This window comes from Oncorhynchus nerka, linkage group LG3 (genome assembly GCF_034236695.1).
Source record: "Oncorhynchus nerka isolate Pitt River linkage group LG3, Oner_Uvic_2.0, whole genome shotgun sequence".
Classification (NCBI taxonomy): Eukaryota; Metazoa; Chordata; class Actinopteri; order Salmoniformes; family Salmonidae; genus Oncorhynchus; species Oncorhynchus nerka.
This window is the reverse complement of record NC_088398.1, coordinates 20,806,856-20,826,803: the sequence shown is the minus strand read 5'-3', so window position 1 is coordinate 20,826,803 and position 19,948 is coordinate 20,806,856. Positions and strand designations below refer to the sequence as shown.

Below are 19,948 nucleotides of genomic sequence, written 5' to 3'. Positions count from 1 at the left end.
AGTTAGAAAATATTAATTTGTATTTGAGTTAGTCAATATCGAAGGTAAGCTATAGGCCTATGTTCAAGTCACAAACAAATAAATGACAAATAAATGGCTGCAGTACTATACATGTACTATTTTAGTTGAATTTGCTTCTAGTCTTCACATGGGATTCTGCTGATGTCATGTACAATGGTCGTATTACTCCTCAAATGACAGATCAGGACCTGTCTGGAAAAATAATGAGGTCCCTGCTGTTTTCAGCTTGACAACCCCATTAGAGAAAAACACAGTAGCCATCGTTAATTACTGCTATGGCCTTTTGTGCATTGATATCCAGATGGCAAGTTTAGCTGCACAACAAACTGACAAAATGAACACTCCATATGTTTGTCTTGGTGAGAAGTTTGTCAACTTGGTTTGGCACAATCGATAATCTTACTGTGAAAACTGCATAGCTTTCAGCACGTGGGCATAACATTAAACATTCAGAAAGAGTGCATTGTGGTATCAGTATGATATACAAGTAATTAAAACGTTTTTTTTTTAAAGTGGGTATGATTGAGTTCAATAGCCATCAAATAAAAAATGAAAATAAAAGCTAAATTAGAGTGGAAAAGTTTATAAAGACTGATGTTTGGGGACGTATTTGACATATAAATGCCTATTACTTTTGATAAAGGCATTTTACCCTTTGACTGAGGCCTAACAGTTTTGTGTTATTATATTTAAAAGAAATCAAGATCTATGTCTACAGTGATTTGTGTATCCAGCTACACTCTGCTATACAGTAATAACACAGCCACTCTATCAACCAGAACATACTGTATAGCTAATCAGCGGCTGCGCCAATTGGAGAGTGCCTTACTGCTTTATTCTCCTCTGGCCAATTGAAACTGCCCGCACATGCGTATAACCGTTCTCGATGAGAGGAGGGGTCATGCCTTATATGGTAGTTTTGGCCTTATATGGGCACGGCTGTTTCGTGTCACTTTCACCAAATTCTAACTATGATTCTCAGAGATGGGACAGACAGCCGACGGGTGAAGTACATGTTTGGCAAATATATCTGCTTGTGAACATACTGCATCTACCACAGAGCACTCCATCCATGGTTTATCGAAATTTCTATGCAGACCTCATCGTGGCGCACAACTTTAGAGGAACGAAAGTAACGTTTCTTTTGGGATTGCACGTCCGTATGAGTTCACTAGATAACTTCGATAACATAATTGCGTAGAATTGTGGTCAGTATTGTGTTTTTGTGATTGAGAGAATATTTTGATTTAGTTCAGTTCGAATATTAAGCAGAATAAGATTCTAGGCAGTCGATATTCATGAAAATGACACTTTAACGACCACTTCTCCATTCTGTACATGCTGTATTGTTAGTCGACTTTTCAAATACAATCAACGTTTTTGAGAGAGCGTGTTTATGGATTTCTGCGCAGAGCAGAACACTGGCAGTAGCCTCCATTCTTACGCAATAGTCATGTTGATACCGTGCTGTCTTCGTAAACTTTGATAGAAGTTTACAGAAGATACGTTTACGACAGGGACATTTGATTAACTAGAGAAAATCAATTTGATAATATATTAAATACTTTTTGGAGGAAGTGGGAAGCGCCTTTTCGCCCTGCCTTGTTTCCCAAGACGTCAGAACGGATTCTTATCTCCTCCCCGCGCTACGGAGTTGGACTCGTATCTGTTGTCTAACCAAATTGTTTTAGGATAGCATGGCAATGGTAGTAAACCAGTGGCAAGAGAACATTTCGGCGGATCCCGGGTCCCAGCTCCAGATTTGCAGCCAGGAGCCTGGCGGGACACCGGGAACCCCCTCTGGTTCCACCCCGGGGAACGATGCACTTTCCGGGGACAAGATTCCCAACGTGGACTGCATGGTGTGCGGGGATAAGTCCAGTGGCAAGCATTACGGTCAATTCACATGCGAGGGCTGTAAAAGCTTCTTCAAACGTTCGGTGCGACGGAACCTCAGTTACACATGCCGGGGGAACCGCGACTGTCCCATCGACCAACATCATCGGAACCAGTGCCAGTACTGCCGACTGAAGAAGTGCCTCAAAGTCGGCATGAGAAGAGAAGGTAAGACAGGATTTGAGATTCAAATTGGGTTTTGGCGGACGTTTGGTGTCAAGAATATTGGTGCGTAAAGTTGAAACCATATAACGTTAGTGCTTTAACGATGGATATCCGTGTCTTATAGATGTCCTGCTTCTATCAGTCATAGTTCTCCTAAAAGGCATTTGTAGTCTGCTGTAACGCAATGTTTGTTGTTTCAGATTGTCTACCCTTGTACTTCCTATTCAGTCCATAGTATGCAATTATTTTTCTCCCCTCGGAAAAGGGCTCCCTTTGTCTCCCCAATTAATTCTGGTGTTTGCTCCTCTACACCCTATCCGCTACAAGAGGGCACGCTACATGTATTGTATTGTGCATGATTATGAACGGGTCAATTAGTGCGAAAGATGAACAGTGGCAACGTGTTCGCAAAGCACTGCGTTTCACTTTTAATCAGTCAGCTTGGACCTTGCTGCGTCATGTTCAATCAAAGGAGTTGTGTTAATTACAACACGCGAACCAGACACTTGAAATCCTCATAAAAGCTTTGCACATGCATGTCTCCATGCTGGACGTCGTTGTACTCTGTGTTTTTATGCGTTACCCACCAACAATAATACATTTCTCTAATCATAAATATGTTTATCGCTGTGCAGTGTAGCCTACTCTGGAGTCAACCTTGTTAGTTTATTGTAATAGATTTTTATCGCAAATGATAAACAATTATATTATGTACTGTAATTCTTGCTAAACCTGGCCACGCAGGCTGTTGTGGATACCCCCAAAAGGTTCCTATGACCATAAACAGTGCAAATAGTGACACAAACCGTAGTCAACAGAAGACGTGCGCTCTGTGCAGGAAGCACGCTGTGTTTAACTTCCAGTGTGTGAGTGTATCTAGCAGGCAGGCCTATTACAAACGAGGTCTTGAATACAGTAGCCTCTGTCAAAATGAACTAACTATACAGTACATTTTAGGTGGAAATACCCGTCCTATCGCCTACTATTATCATTCAAGGGATCTCGTTAGTGTGCTAGTGTGTAAACTGTACACAGTTCATGTAAAGCACTGCAGGGTAAATTTAGTCAGCCATGCCCCTTTCTGACTGAATGAACCCGAGGAAATCTCCTGACACAGTGCAGTCTGTTGACCTTTCATCTACATAAACATGCTCAATATGTTATCAGACCATTATTTGGCTACATTATATATTAACTACTGCAGATAACATTTTAAAAGGGATTTGATTTGCTATGTTACTATTATATGGTCTAGAATAATATTCACCAAAAACACGATTCAAAAATCTCAATTCTTTCAAGTGTTGATTAAATTGATACAGGTCTGTCATACGCAAAACAGACTCATCCTCATCGTGGATTACAGGCCTAGAGACATGTCCTCGTAAGTGCCAGTGCCTTTGAGGAACATTTTGAAATCGCACTTCTTTAAAATATTAAAAGTGTTGGTTTTAAATTGAAGATGATGACGTGGTTAATGCAGGCCTAGGCATAACTATTTTGTGTATGCCTAATTTTCTAATTGACATTCAATACAATAATTATAATTGAAATGCTATGCAGAGTTGTGTTGTACTACAACCAAGTGTTAACAATGCTTTTAAACGGCAATCTTTGTGAGGTAGTAGATACAACATATTTAAAAGAAAATTGTTTTCTTTAGGCCTACCAATCATTTTCAAACCCTGAAAGAAAATCAAATTATCTTCTTAGTCAGATTATTATTAACAAAATATTAGAGGCATAATTTGGTGTGAAATAGTCTACATATATGTTTCTAACTCAGCAATAGGGCATAAGATAAAGTCCTGCTAACTATTTGCCCTGAAACGTTCAGAGGTAGCCTAATGGTGGGGATAATTAATAATAAAAGCACCAATTGGTCACATTTAAATGCAGCATTGCAATCACATTAAAGGCTTACTGGTAGCAGTGAGAAAGCAGCAAGACTACACACCCAAAGCTACTTTTCGTCTTCCCCAGAGGTCATACATAAGTCATGTTTCTTCTACATAATGCACCTGGGTCGGCTGATGAGAGAAGGCTATTGGGCTTTCTGAGTTATAATCCGTGTGAATTTTGCCCTGAATATATTCCTGCCCTGAATATGGATTGGAAATCATCTCAAATTGATTGTTGAAACTATCAATAATTGACTTGTAATAGTTATTACCACTACAAGGTATTGCTTACTTGTGTTATGCAAGCCATGCACAAAATAATCATCTAAATTAAATATCTTGCTATTCTCGGCACATGGATTGGTAACCAGTGACGTTAATTCATGGCTGCCAAGGGAAGCTAGGCAGCCCCAAAAAATTGACCAATAAAAAAATATATACTGAACAAAAATATAAATGCAACATGTAAAGTGTTTCATGAGCTGAAATAAAATATCACAGAAATATTCCATACACACAAAAAGCTTATTTCTCAAACAAAATGGCAAAAATTGGTTTACACACATGTTAATGAGCAAATCCCCCTTTGCCAAGATAATCCATCCACCTGACAGGTGTGGCATATCAAGAAGCTGATTAAACAGCATGATCATTACGCAGGTGCACCTTGTGCTGGGGACACTAAAAGGTCACTCTAAAATGTGCCTTTTGTCACACAACACAATGGCAAGTTTTGAAGGAGTGTGCAATTGGCATGCTGACTACAGGAATGTCCATCAGAGCTGTTGCTAGAGAATTTAATATTAATTTCTCTACCATACGCCGCCTCCAACGTCGTTTTAGAGAATTTGGCAGTACGTCCAACCTGCTTTACAACCGCAGACCAAGTGTAACCACGCCAGCCCAGGACCTCCACATCTGGCTTCTTCACCTAAGGGATCATCTGAGACGAGCCACCTGGACAGCTGATGAAACTGAGGAGTATTTTTGTCTGTAATAAAGCCCTTTTGTGGGGAAAAACTGAGTCTGATTGGCGGGGCCTGGCTCCCCTGTGGGTGGGCCAACAGGGGAGCCAGGCTGAAATCCATAGATTAGGGTCTAATTCATTTATTTCAACTGACTGATTACCTTATATGAATTGCCCCTCTGTCTCTGTATGTGTAGGCCATGTATCTGATGCTGTCTGGTTAAAAGAGTATGACATTGTTGCATTGAACGCAAGGGAAGCCAGCGAGCATTTGGCCTCTATTGATAAAAAATTATCAAATAATAGCCAATCAGCATTGAGCTCAACTGTGAATGGTCCTGGTGCACCAAAAGTACAAAAGTGTTAAGGGTAAGCAGCTTGGATTTGGCGTCACTCCTATCAAATTGAATTGAGAGCATACGTCATTGACAGAAACAACTTGAATTGTTGCGTTGTTGTGTTGTTGTCATCCGGTGGCTTTGGACTTGTGGTTTTACTTAATTCTCCATACTGGCAATAATTATAATGGCGATTCTGATCCAACCATTAATTCATACATTGTTGTGCCACTGGCCTGAAAGGATGGAAGTTCAGTATGTAGCAAGTTTTAGAAGGCTAATGTAACAAGCTAATGTTGCACACACACAACCACACACACACACACACACACACACACACACACAGAAATCAACCATGGACAGCCACATCATATTTAGCTTGATAATTGGACTAAATAGTTTTTGGTATCTTTTAGTTGTCACTGTATTAGACAAAACATAGGCGATTTGATTCTGTTGAAATGTTGAAGTTGAAATGGTGCTGGAATATAGTGGAGGCAGCTCCTGTTTCCTTTTCGACTTGCGGTAACTCTCCATGGTTCTAAGTCAATAGTTATTTAAAAGGTCCAGAAATGTCAGAAACATGAACTGCTTGACCATGCTGTAGGTCATGTAGCTGTTTGTTACAGGCTGAATGCTTTGTGGACTTCACCGGACAGAAGTTGTTCTCTGTTGGTTTGATGAAACAAAGGTGTGGTTGAATTTATTCTGCCACTGTGTCTTCTTACCGTCTCTGCCTTTAGGCCTATATATCACGGTGTCAAAGCATATGAACTAACAGGTTACAGAGCAAACCATGTAATTATCACAACACATACAGTAGGTTGTAATATGGCATTTTTCCTGGCTTCCCTAGTGATTCTACCCACGCCCTTCTACTGTTGGTAACATGTGTAAAAGTAACGTATTGATGGTCTCTGCCAGTGAAAATAAACAAATATAGCAGAATATCAGCAACAAAGCATATAAAAACAAACCTGACAGGTTATGTTTGTGGTTAGGCGGGCCTTTCTTGTCGACCAAGTCGCTGCCCCTCATCTCCCCTCCCTCTCCAAAAATGCACCACTCCCTAGTGGCGAAATTCTGTTAAACATGGCAACGTTTTAGTAAGGTACAAAAAAAAGAGTAATTGATCCTATCTATGCTATAACTTGCTCCAAAATGTACTGCAGACACATCTTCATTATTTAAGATCAGTGTCACATTCGCTGGCTAATTCAGGAGTGTTATTTGGACAGTTCAGTTGATCTTTAGGGTGACCCTTCGTGTGTAACTTGACTGAGAGGTCACTCTATTTCAGCCCACATAGATATCGAATATCTCGTGTTAAAGGTTGATTTATACTAAACAGTCATGTAAAAGGTCATGTTTACCTCTTCACTGCTCTACCTGTTTGGCACCTCTGGCATCTCTACTCTACATGTTTCTCAATGACATTCCTGCTTAGAGTAGAACACTGGTTTAAGGGATGAGGAGGGAGTGAGGAAGAGAGAGACAGTGAACCTGTGCAACTGGCTGACAGTTCCTTGGGCTAGTTGGGAGTGAAGTGCATATCATGTTCTGCTGTCGGAATGTTCCGTATGTGCTCCTCTGACCTTAGTGAGACCAAAAAAAGACCAATATAGACTGTGATGTTTGTCAAATTCACACGTTCAAAGAACACACTGTATACTTGACACATTGACAATTTTACATTCACAACTAGCAGCCTTCTCATGCATACAATACATTCCCTACCAGCTACCGCACATAGTGACATGGTCACAGAGATTGGCATGGACAGGCACACTGTCCACTAGTATGGGAGCTACTTCTCGTATGGGAGCTACTTTTAAAAAATGAAACGGGTCGCGAGCTACTCATTTTTTTCTAGCTATGTTTTCTGTCAATATACCTGCTAAAATAATGGTTAATAAACAAGCGGGGTCCTATAGAATTTTTTTAGATTTTTGATTATTTATTTTTTGATTTTCCCAACTTGATGTTTTTTTCTTAGGTTTATTTTTCCTGGTTTTAGATTTTCAGATTTTTTTTCACTCTCAAAATTGCAATGATTCATAGAGAAACAACAGAATTTGATGGTCTGAGTCCATGTCAAAGCTCAAATTAAATCAGAAGACTCTTTTTGTAGGTCTGGAAATAAAACTAGCAAATTATTATGTTTGTGTGTTATTCCCCTTTAGTTGTGCATCTGGCCTTTTAATTGCACATCTAGCAAGTGAGGATTGTGTCATCTAATGTGCTGGTCTACTAATGGTTCTGTACTACTAATGCTCATTTCATGGCAACGTTTTCAAATAATAGATACAAATGATATACTTACTCATGATATACTTCTGCCAGGTATGCCTACTTTGCAGTTAAAATTGAATTGAGAAGGATTGGGAGAAAGTATTTCTGTCAACCCACAAGACAGTTATCACATCAACTGGCTACACACGGAGTGACAAAAACACGCACCACACAGACAGACAGGGGCAATATTGATGGAAATTTATTGGCAGATGGTGTTAGGTTTGGCTTTTTAAGCCAATAGTGGCTAACTAGGGGTGGGATAATATCAATAAATAGTAGCTGGGAGCTTGTGGTGTCTGATACTTCTGAGATTTGTTTATGACAGTTTGCCGTGGAATACATGAAAATTGCACGTACTTTCAGAATTGTTTGGCGAGTTACTCATAGGTGGGCTGCGAGCTACTGGTAGCTTGCTATCAACCTGTTGGAGAACCCTGCTCTAGATTGTTCATAGTAAGTACATAGTTACGACTGTTCATAGACAGAATATCTTCATTATGACTCCTAGTGTGTGTATCCTTCAATGGTAAATAACACAGGGAAAGACTTGTATATTGATATTCAGTTACTCATACATAGGATTATGAAACACATCACTCTTGACGAGACTCGCTGCTACAGCTGGTGACCCTTGGTTCACACCGACCAAACACAGAGACGGATATACTGTAGGTCAACAGGAACCAGAAACTAAACATTAATAATGGCGATGTTCAAGGTCCAAATGTGAGGTTGACTCTATTGAGAAAGTACCAGGGCTCGCTAACTGACTGCCTTTATTGACTAATCCATACACGTTGTCCAGTTTGTATGAGCAGGCAATCACAAACCGAGACTAGTTTGACCCCTAAACTCTGGCCTGCCAAAACATTCCCCTATTACAATACTGTCATAGTTTATTGACATGTTAGAATAGGTCTCTTTAAGTCCAAGCTGGCTGTAAGGTTCCAGCACCATGGCTTCCATATTGACAGAGGCCTTGCCATTATTCACTGTCAGAAAGCAGCCTCCATTGAAGTGATAGGCCACAAAGAGACCATAGAGCTGAGGCACTAGTCGTTTCCCATTCTGATATCCCCAAGGCTAGCATTTAATATTTTAGAGGAGGAGGGATGTGAGTGGAGGAATAGAGCTCACTCTGCAGAGATGGGCTTCCTTTGACACCTCAAGGTGAATAGACTCCAGTTCACGATACATTGCGTGTCATATTGTCATATTTCTCTGAGTCTCTCATTTTCTCTGTTGTCTGTACAATAGCCAGGTTAGCCTATTGCCACAATATGAAAGGCTAGCATTTACAGTAAGTCCAGCGTCATCCATATTCATTGTTACATTTTGAAGTATCGTGTTGTTTTTGATTCCAGGCCACTTTACACCAATTTTCTTGAGATACAGCCATTGAGTTTTTAACTCAATGTAATGAAAATGATTGAATCGCTTGTATAGCATAGCTTGTTGTGTGATCTCTTCCATTGTAGAAATGGATATGAGTGAGTAGAGAGATGGATAGAAAGCCAGAGCACTCCTCCGTGCAGGGTGCATTTCTGTTATTAATTCATATCTGCTTCATCAAAGCAGCGCCAACGTGACTGGGTGGATATTAAAGGGCCTACGTTTGCAGCTAACGCGTCTGAGCATCCTCACCGGGAGCTCTCTCCATCTCCGTCTGTCTGTGTCTCTCTTTTTCCCTGTCTCTTTACCCGTTCCCTCTCCCTTTCCATACAATGTCATACTTAACTCCCTCCCCTCTCCCTCCCTCCCTCCCTCTTCCTTGATCTTCCTTGATCTCGTTGCCTCTTTCAGGGATCCCCCTCCAGCATTGAGGAACATCCCGCTGCCACACACCACGTCTATTTCTATGGGCACAAGCACTGTTTATGGCACACTGTTCACAGCCCTCTTGTTGGTGGAGAGAATTTTGCAGGTTTAAAGCTTCTTTCCTGCAATTCTACGCATTTTGTCATGTCTAATGTGTATTCATGTGATATTTATAGGTCTCTAAGGTATGCAGTGACTAACATGACAAGAGAAACTGATGATGCACTCCCCAATTTCGGGGATTGCACCTTGTGCATTCTACTATTACAACTTTCAAGAGTACGTTTAAAGCCAGACTGAGTTCCTTTATTTATTTATTTTTTTGTGGGGGGGCCACCCCTTCTGACCCTTTGGGGGCGTGCCCCACAGTTTGGGAACCACTGGTTTATTTCACTTCATCCCTCTATTTCTCAATTCTCTACTCTTATACTCACCTTCATCTTCATTCTCAACCTCTTTTTTTTCTCTCCTTTCCTCTCACCCTTTCTTCCTCTCTTTCTCTCCACATCTTTCTCACAGCCTTGGCCCCCTTTCCTCTGTGAATATGGAGTTGACAAAGGGTAAATGGTTTGACTTTTTTCCGGGGGATTGGTGCTTGCATTGTAACCCTTGCATGCAGAGTGAGAGCAGTGACCCCAGAGTTCAGAGTTCAACCCAAGCCAAAGGAGTCTGTCAGAAGCACAGGAATAACACATGAATGTCACATCACACACTCCTCTCTGAGCGGGCTTACACAATACACACTGCTTTACTGTCCAAAATAAGCCATTTTTTTGTGTATCTGTGTTTGAATGTTACAGTATCTTGTGTTTTTTGTTCGCAGACTTTTAAGGGACTACACGAAAACCATTATACTACTTATCGCCGTTGACAATGAGGCTGTGCCAAATCTGTCATGCTTCTAGTACATAGCCCCTGACTATGACCTTTTACAGGAGCAGATAGTCCTTCATTGTATTTATCTACAATAGTTTGCTCAACTGTCTTGTACTTCTAGTACAGTGACTAAAGGCCAAATAAGGACAGCCTTGGTGGGATGAGACATGCTTAACTCCACGGCCACACACTCTCTGTGACTCGCTGTGGTGGTGTTTTTTAAAAGTCATGGCTGAAATCGCCCATGATACCTGTTTGGTGCCCTTTTCTCCCCTCTGCCTTATTTATGTACCATATTTTATCCGTTGGGGAATAGTTACAGGGGAGAGGAGGTTATATGTAGTGCCGTGGTCTTTCTGTTTGGGGTTTTAGGCTCTTTGGTTGTTTGGTCCCACTGTTTGCCAGTACCTCTACTGTCAAGAGATCGGGATTTGGTCTTTCCAATCACACTAAGCCACTGCTGACCAATTAGAAATCGGGAAATCGATTATGGCAGGCATTCAAATCTGTCTCTACATCCTCACTCTCACTCTCTCTCATCCCATGCCACTCACTATCTTTCTCCCTCTCCCTTTTATCCTGTCTATGCCCTTCTCTCCCTGTCTCATTCATTTCCCTTGCTCATTCACATAGAGATGCTTTTCAAGCGTCATTTCGACTCAAGCACTCATGCACTCACACACAACCTCCTCAAAGAGGCTTTTCAGAAGACAAGTGGATGGGGTGGATTTGGCATCTGGTGCATTACGTCATTAATCATTATGATGCATTAATTATTATTATTTTAATTCAGATAGTTATAACATACTAACCTCTAATGAAGGGCAACCGTGCTCTAGAAAAAGTTCAGGTTTGGGTACAACCAGGAGTTTTTTTTTTGTGAGTGACATGGTACGGCCCATTGTGCAATGCTGTCTCTGTACGCTACATTGTCGTTGAGGCAACATTCTTTCCCTGGGACAGGAGTTGCTTGTGTTCAAGGGAGACCAGTATTTTTTGGTCACAAACTCAAATGTTTTTCTAATCATTCAACGGTCTTGAAATTCGATGGACATATCTATTGACTTACTATGTTCTTGAGTGATTTGACCTGTACTCTTTGGTACACTGTAGTGTATTCAATTTTCACAGCTGTTGTGTCGAAGGACAGGTGATGCTGAGTTTCAAAGTATTTTCCAAACCCTAGCCTGTCCTCCCTCCCTCCCTCCCTCCCTCCCTCCCGCGTACTCTCTCCCTCCCTCCCTGCCTGCCTCCCGCGTACTCCCTCCCTCCCTCCCTGCCTGCCTGCCTCCCGCGTACTCTCTCTCTCTCTCTCTCTCCCCCTCCCTCCCTCCCTGCCTGCCTCCCGCGTACTCTCTCTCTCTCTCCCCCTCCCTCCCTCCCTCCCTCCTGCCTCCCGCGTACTCTCTCCCTCCCTCCCTCCCTCCCTGCCTGCCTCCCGCGTACTCCCTCCCTCCCTCCCTGCCTGCCTCCCGCGTACTCCCTCCCTCCCTCCCTGCCTGCCTCCCGCGTACTCTCTCTCTCCCCCTCCCTCCCTCCCTCGTACTCTCTCTCCCTTGTTCTGTAACTGTAGAGGGAGTTATTAGTCAGACAGCGGGGATGACTGAACAGGTGTTTTCCAAATGGGCTTTGAGCCGCCGCTTCTTAGCTCAGCGGGGGTGGGGATGTGTGCTTAGCCTCTGCGTGCCCCCTTCCCCTTCGGCTGAGCCATTTGGCAGTGGGGGGCAGAGGTGTGAAGAACTGTAGTGTCTTTACTGGCTGCTGGTTGCCATTACTCACTGATGCACGGCACCGGTGTCTGCCGGTCAGGAGACAGAGTGCCGACACATTTAGAGCCGCAGAAATTTCCCCCCGTTTCTCCACACTTTGCACCCCCCACCTCCAACCTCCACCCACCTTCCTCCTCTCCCCAGACATGGCTTTTAGCTGCTAGCCCCAGTGTGATTTGGCCCTATATATTCCCATTGAGAAAGAGTAGACTCGTCTGAGTGCCTCTAGATACTGCTTTATGACACAGTGGTAATTGCAGCCTACTAAATCAAGGCAGTTAGTGTTGGACGCAGTCATGACGATGTGAATGCAGAGAAGCTTCAGGTCTTAAATATTACTGTAACTGTGCCAGCCTGGATTGAAATAAAGCCTCTTAGGATAGATGGATAGAGTACAGCCCCATGAATGAATGAAAGATGCAGTAGTATAACCAAGTTAGCCCCATGCCAAACAATTAGCTTCTAGCACTTGAGTATTTGCTTATGAAATGTCAAGAGGGAAAATTTATTTTGCTCATAAAATTCAAATGCTTTATCTCCTAATTTTCTTAACCCTTTCTTTCTCTCTCCCTCAGCTGTCCAGAGAGGCCGCATGTCCAACTCCCAGTCTAGCCCGGGTCAGTACCTGACCAATGGCAGCGACCCTTACAACGGGCAGCCCTACCTATCAGGATTCATCTCTTTGCTGCTGCGCGCCGAGCCTTATCCCACGTCCCGCTACGGGTCCCAGTGCATGCAGGGAAACAACCTGATGGGCATCGAGAACATCTGCGAGCTGGCCGCACGGCTGCTCTTCAGCGCTGTGGAGTGGGCCAAGAACATCCCCTTCTTCCCTGACCTGCAGCTCATGGACCAGGTGAGGACGACCACCCTGATTCCTGACTAGAAACTCTGCCTGACTAGATCTTTTTTGTTATGCCTGACTAGAAAATAGAAATGATGAATGCTTAGAGATGTGGTGTGGTCACTTTATTTGTGTAGTCCCTTATGGATGAGCTGTAGATGCTCAACACAGATATTGCCCAGAACAAATATATGTATATTGGTATGTCATGTAAAGGTTCAATTGTGGGGTCAGCAGCCTTTAAAAGTTTGAGCATATCACTAACATTTGCCTTACTCAATCATTTGCATAAGGAAGATAAACACTATTATCCTTGTTTCCCAGAACCACCCTCGTCCACTCTGAACTAACCAATTCTGCCATCATTCCTCCCGTGCCCTAGGTGGCGCTCCTGCGCATGTCATGGAGTGAGCTGTTTGTGCTGAACGCGGCCCAGTGCTCCATGCCGCTGCACGTGGCGCCCCTGTTGGCGGCGGCCGGTCTGCACGCATCGCCCATGTCTGCGGAGCGCGTGGTGGCGTTCATGGACCACATCCGGGTGTTCCAGGAGCAGGTGGAGAAACTGAAGGTTCTGCAGGTGGACACGGCTGAGTACTCCTGCCTCAAATCCATCGTGCTCTTCACCTCCGGTGAGTGGCGTTGACTTTAGTGGTTTCTGTTCCTATATGTCTTTGTTTATGTCCACCTGTAGGATAGTTTGCATTGTATTTTGTGTGGAACTACACATTTCGGTCGTAGTGGTCACTCCAGATAAGTTAGCAGACGTATAGAGTCTGCAGTACAGCGTGTGGTTAACAACCAAGTGGTTAACAATATCTTTGTAAACAATGTATCAATAATGTATGGATACCATATCAATATTATCATGGATGGACTACTTATATGAGCTAAAGAAGCGTAAATATTGGTGAAATAGCAATATAAAAACAATACTTTGCTTATTGCTTTGATACACCACTTTTGCCACTGTATGAGGCACAGTACATCATTTTGGTTATTCTACGCCACCCAGAATGCTGTCAGATCTGGGATTGGGATGTGTGGAGGACTCATTGTTTATGACCCAGGGGGTATGAGTGTGAGAGAACCCAACTCTGAGCTCTTGCTTTTTGTTTCCTGTCGATCGCCCTTTTCCTCGTCTCCATCGCACAGCTTGTCAGGATCTGTTCTGGCTCGCACTCTTCCATTTGGATGGCTGAAGAACCCCTTCGCTCTTCTCATTTATTTCATCACCCTCTTCTCCTTCACGCTTCCATCTATTATTGAAAGCAGTCAGGCAGCCCCTCCCCTTTCCTCCTCTCCAAACCCCAGCCCTCTCACCCCTGCCTCCACCACCGTGCTTGAATTATTCATGGTGGGTTGCAGCGACAAGGGGGATTCGCCACAGCCCAGGCCCTGACCTACACAACCCCTGTAGCCCTGAGCATCCATGTGATCCGTCCCACAGCTCCAGCCAACACACATGCATGTACACACAATGAGACACACACACACACACACACACATGGATGTACACACAATGAGACACACGCACACACACACATGCATGTACACACAATGAGACACACACACACACACACACACACACACACACACACACACACACACACACACACACACACACATGTACACACAATGAGACACACGCACACACACACACATGCATGTACACACAATGAGATAGACAGACCATTCGTAGACCAGGCCCCCCATCGAGACCTGCCTGCATGAGCTAACAAGGACAGACAAAATCTCAATACCCCCCCCCACCTCCGCCCTCAGACATTCCACCCTATATCCCAGTCCCATCACCCAAATCAAAGAGCGGCCATCTTACCACCGCCACCATCCTCATCCCCAGAGTGTGGCTGTGTGTGCCCAGGGAGCCAGACAAAGGGAGGAGGTGCCTGTAAAGGATGCCTGCGGAGGGGTCGTGGTAGCACGCGCGACCTCAATCACACAGACAGAACGAGCTTTCTCAATCACACAGACAGAACGAGCTTTCTCAATCACACAGACAGAACTAGCTTTCTCAATCACACAGACAGAACAAGCTTTCTCAATCACACAGACAGAACGAGCTTTCTCAATCACACAGACAAAACGAGCTTTCTCAATCACACAGACAGAACGAGCTTTCTCAATCACACAGACAGAACGAGCTTTCTCAATCACACAGACAGAACTAGCTTTCTCAATCACACAGACAGAACGAGCTTTCTCAATCACACAGACAGAACTAGCTTTCTCAGCCACTGATGCTTCACACGGACCCTAAAATGGTGGATAGCTTAACTTAATGTCTGCCCTCAAAGTGGGAAATGTGGCAGAATTTGCAGTTATACCCACCTGGGGGGGGGGGGTATAAAATTATGCGACAAAATTATGAGGCACATGAATCTTTTGTTACGCGGAACTGAAGCTCAGCTGGACCAAGTTTGCGCAGGTGGGGGCGATTAAAGGGTACTGTAACAAAGGGACTAGCGTGCTGGGTGGTGGGTAAAAGATCCTGGCCCAGTGCTTCTGCTGCACACTAGAGTAAAGCACTTGGGAGAAAATGACCCTCGCTGTTCGATGCAGCCTTTAAACAAGGTTCATACTGGGGACAGAAACACTGGCACAGTAGTACTGAACGTGCACTACAGTACCGTGCAGTACAGGACAGCATCATGCAGTACACTAAATGGGACTTTGTTTTGAGTTCACCCATCTCTGACCCCATAACCACGGAGCTCGAAGGATGTGAAAAGTATCTCACACAGTCGACACGCTCGCTATGTGATGTGAGACTCACACCAGGGACTGGTGCTAGGGGAGGTGTGAGAGCAGGGACAAAACCTCGACCCACAACTGAAGGCAAAGGGAATTGTATTCCACCACATAAATGACATATTTACTTAGGGATGCAGACATTTCAGCTCTAATGTATGTACGTAGCTGGACACAATTTCACATTGCATGTCAGTGTGAGGTCGACTCATCAGAACCATAATGAACCAGAAACTCATCAACACCTAACCTTCCTATCCCTTTCTCAGATGCCATGGGCCTGTCGGATGTGGCCCACGTGGAGAGCATCCAGGAGAAGTCCCAGTGTGCCCTGGAGGAGTATGTGAGGAACCAGTACCCCAGCCAGCCCAACCGCTTCGGCCGCCTGCTCCTGCGGCTGCCCTCCCTCCGCATCGTCTCCTCGCCCGTCATCGAGCAGCTCTTCTTCGTGCGCCTGGTGGGCAAGACGCCCATCGAGACGCTGCTGCGCGACATGCTCCTCTCTGGCTCCAGCTACAACTGGCCCTACATGCCCGTGCAGCGCGACCGCCCCATCTCCCTCCACTACAATGAAAACGGGCCCTGAGGAGGATGAGTCGTCGCGTATTCAGCTCTTCATCCATCCTTCATCGACCATCCCTCAATCCCTCCCTCTGTTTATCTCCTCCCTCCATCCCCTGGAAGACCACCACTGTTCTGCCAAAAAGCAGACTGACCACCTCACCACATCCCTACCCCATTCACCAATCCAGCCATTCACATGCCTCTTCTCCAGGGGACCACGGCCAATAGAGAGACAAGGAGGCTGCCATGGCCCCTCCTACTTCACCATTGCCACATTTGAGAGGTGACACTAGACGGGCCGGCTGGCAGAAGGGTTTTTGCGCCGTTCTCCTGCAGCTCTGTCGGACTTACGCCGGTAAAGACGACTTTGTCAGTCTCGGACTCGACGCGGTGTTGGCTACTGGCGACGCAGTCACTCTATCGGCACTGTGCTTGCATCTAAAGGAGACGTGTCCAAGAATCTCCACTGTATGGCGATTTAGAGCAAGGCCTTTGCCGATATAACTGCTTGACCGAGAGAGCCAGGCCAAAGGTTCTTCATCAACCAATCATTTTTTAATTAACCCGAAGCCATTAAAAAACAAATGCCAAATTTCCTTGGAATTTTCAGAAGACATTTATTGTGTGTGTGTGTGTGTGTGTGTGTGTGTGTGTGTGTGTGTGTATTAGCACTGTTTATAATGAGAGAAATTCATGATTGTGTCCATATGTATGTCATTGACTCATAGACATCCACATTAAGGGGTATGTTGGGACTAGCTCAGGTTCAGGTTGGGGAGACAGGACAGACAGGACAGACATGCCACTATCAGTAGGAAACAGAGAATCACTCCTCACCCAGGGCAAAACACCTATCAACAGCCTGTACCAAAGTGGAACATGGATATTAATTGTTTGGATTATCTTTGTGGTAGTGGTGACAAAAACACCTTTTGGTTTGTCTATAATTTGACCTTTTACTTGTATTTAGACGTCAGAGGGTGTGGGAATTTGCAAAACAAATATATATATACAAAATAGGCACTTGCAATGTGAGACTATCCAGAACCCACACTTGACCCACTCCCATCATAAACACAGCACTGGTAGATTTTTCCTCAGCCGCCATTTTGAGGTCAAAACTACAGGGCCACTAACTGGTAATGGTCAGTGTACTTCCGCCACTGTTTCAAAGCAGAATATCATACAAGTATCCCTTCATAACATCTATATAATGCTGTCAAAGGAATGACATAACACATGCCAGTTAATCCCTGTTAGTTTCATGTCACAATCACAAAAAAATGAAAATTGTTATGGAGCCTGAACCAATAAGCATTTGAAAACTATAGTTGTACTTGCCTTAGAACAAGATTTTGTCACTGAGCATTTATTTTATGACTGTGCCATAATCTGAAGTTACCTGTTATGACAGGCAATATATCCTCCATATGAGGCCACCTCAATTCAATTGTCATTCAAGCAGCATACTAGGAAATTGTATTACTAACCTCCAAACCTCAATTAAAGTTACAATGGTCATTACTGTGATTTAGCATAGATATTATTGTGTTTTTGTTACCATCAATTGATGACGGGCTGTAAGGCAACATTGATTGTTGGACGACCAGTCTGTTTTTTAACGTGGCACTGGGGTATCAGCAACAATTATTGGGATTTGAAAGCCATTGGGACCTTGGAGAGCAGGACTGTCTGTTGATAAATTTGTTCACAGAATATTTCTATAAGAGTATGTTTTCTTTTCTCTATTTTTGTTTGGGAAAAACGGATCCATTAATTGAAATAAAAATGTGTTGTTCACAGTTATTTCTCCAACTTGTGTTGCTATGATCCGAACCAGCTAACATCCTACTCTATGAATGTATTGCCTAATGCTGTTAACACATGACTTACAGATGTCATAACCAGTCATAACCATGACTAACATTTTAGATGTTTAACTATACTATCAAAGGTTTATTCACTTCAAACACCATGGCATATTCTGTCATTATGACTACAACATAATACAACTAAATTCTCTTACCAAAGAACAGGCTGAAATCAGGTGATTCACCAAGTCGATATGAATTCAAGTGGCCATTTTAGACGGAGCTTATGACAGGTGGCTCAAGTCATATGGATAATTCCATGTAGTGCAGTCCATTGGCCATGAGTAGTAGTCACTCAGTGTGGACAGTGTGTTTATCTCAAGCTGTTTGGATATGATGGGGTACAGAGGCATGAAACAAATCAATGCTCTAAACTAATCAGTGAGAGACAAAGTGGGGGGACTCAACCAACTCTCACGGCAGGGTGTAGCCCAAATGTTGATACTCCCCTGCTGTTAGTGTGAGAGAGAGAGAGTGTAAACAAACACTCTGACCTCTCACTTAATGATGTATGTGTGTGTTTGAGTCAGGGAGAAAAATAGAGAGAAAAAGAGAGAGAGAGAGAATCAAGAGAAAGTGCACACATGGTCTTCGACCCTTCAGTTCAAGGTGGTGTGTGTGTATAAGAGAGAGAGAGAGAGAGAGAGGCTTGGTGGGTAGGTACTATATGTGTAAACAACATCTGTGGTCCTTCACTCAGATTGGCAGCTCTGTGGCAGCCTGATAAAGGTAAGAGAGAAGAGCTCACAGGTCCTCCGCCTCCCCAAAGACATGCTTTATATTCAGTCATTCTTCCCCCGCCCCCCTCCTCCCATCACACACCACTACCCCACACTGTAACCTTGTGCCCTTTACACCCCACCTCCCTCCCACCAACTGCCTTAAAGCCTTCTCCCTCCACAGTCCCCTACCCTTCATAGCCTTGTTCTGTTCCCCTCCCCTCTCCCCCTATCCCAGAATGGTGTGTGTGGTGAGTAGGAGAGTGACTTATGCCTTCATTTCAGAGCTGTCACTCCTGGCCAAACACCATGACCCCTCAACCCCCATTTTGAAGGCACACTTTTTTTCCCTCCCTTGCTATGAATATAAAAAACACATGTGGCCCAAAGGTGTGTGTGTGTGAGTATCTGTGTGTGTGCACTACTGGGGGTAAGGGTAAATCAAACCCTGACATGGCTGCTTTGAATGGCTTGAGAATAATTACTCTTGCCTTCCGTTTTGCACACCTGCCTTTTTACGGCAAACATTTCCACCTACACATACCATCAAAACATGACTACATAGACATATGAATCTGTAGGTGGAGTCAAACACCAAATTCAAGGTTGTATAGTACCTCCCCATGTGTGAACATAGAAGTATTTCATTGAATAAACCAATATTTGAACAGCATTGCAAAAGACCTGCATGCATGTAAGAGGAGGTTAGTTCTCACCAATCAAGGCTCAAGTCAGAGGTTGGGATGATAAATACATTAACTCTGCCGATACGTCACCCGTAGCCTGACAGTAATTGTTCCAGGTCCCATCACCCCCTAAAACACGCAGGTGCCTCTGGAGATGACACACACAGGCACCAGTCACATGCATTTAACCCAGACACCTCCTCAATCTGTTATGACAAACACTTCACATTTGGCAAATGGTTCCGCAGATGAGCAATGCGTATGAGGAAAAGGGTTGGGGGGGTATTCTGATTGAGCCTGTGTAATTTCTATTTCGGAGAGGGGGATGGTAGAGGGAGATGGGGGGTTGTGCTTGATAAACAGGCCAGAGGTTTTTAAACGTGAACGTCAGTCATACAAGGACGGCCAAGCTGTCTGTCTCCGGGGGATACGGCAGCCCAGGCCGCCAT

The 19,948-nt window shown here is 44.0% G+C and overlaps 1 protein-coding gene across 1 annotated transcript; it reads left to right on the top strand.

Moving 5' to 3' along the window:
• Positions 1-998: 998 nt before the first annotated feature.
• LOC115104208 (nuclear receptor subfamily 2 group F member 5) lies at positions 999-18,025 on the top strand. The gene is made up of 4 exons (XM_029625497.2): positions 999-2,085; positions 12,622-12,902; positions 13,273-13,519; positions 15,929-18,025. Exons 1-4 carry the CDS (start codon positions 1,719-1,721, stop codon positions 16,243-16,245), a joined length of 1,212 nt encoding a protein of 403 aa, XP_029481357.1. The 5' UTR covers positions 999-1,718; the 3' UTR covers positions 16,246-18,025.
• The last annotated feature ends 1,923 nt before the right edge of the window (positions 18,026-19,948 follow it).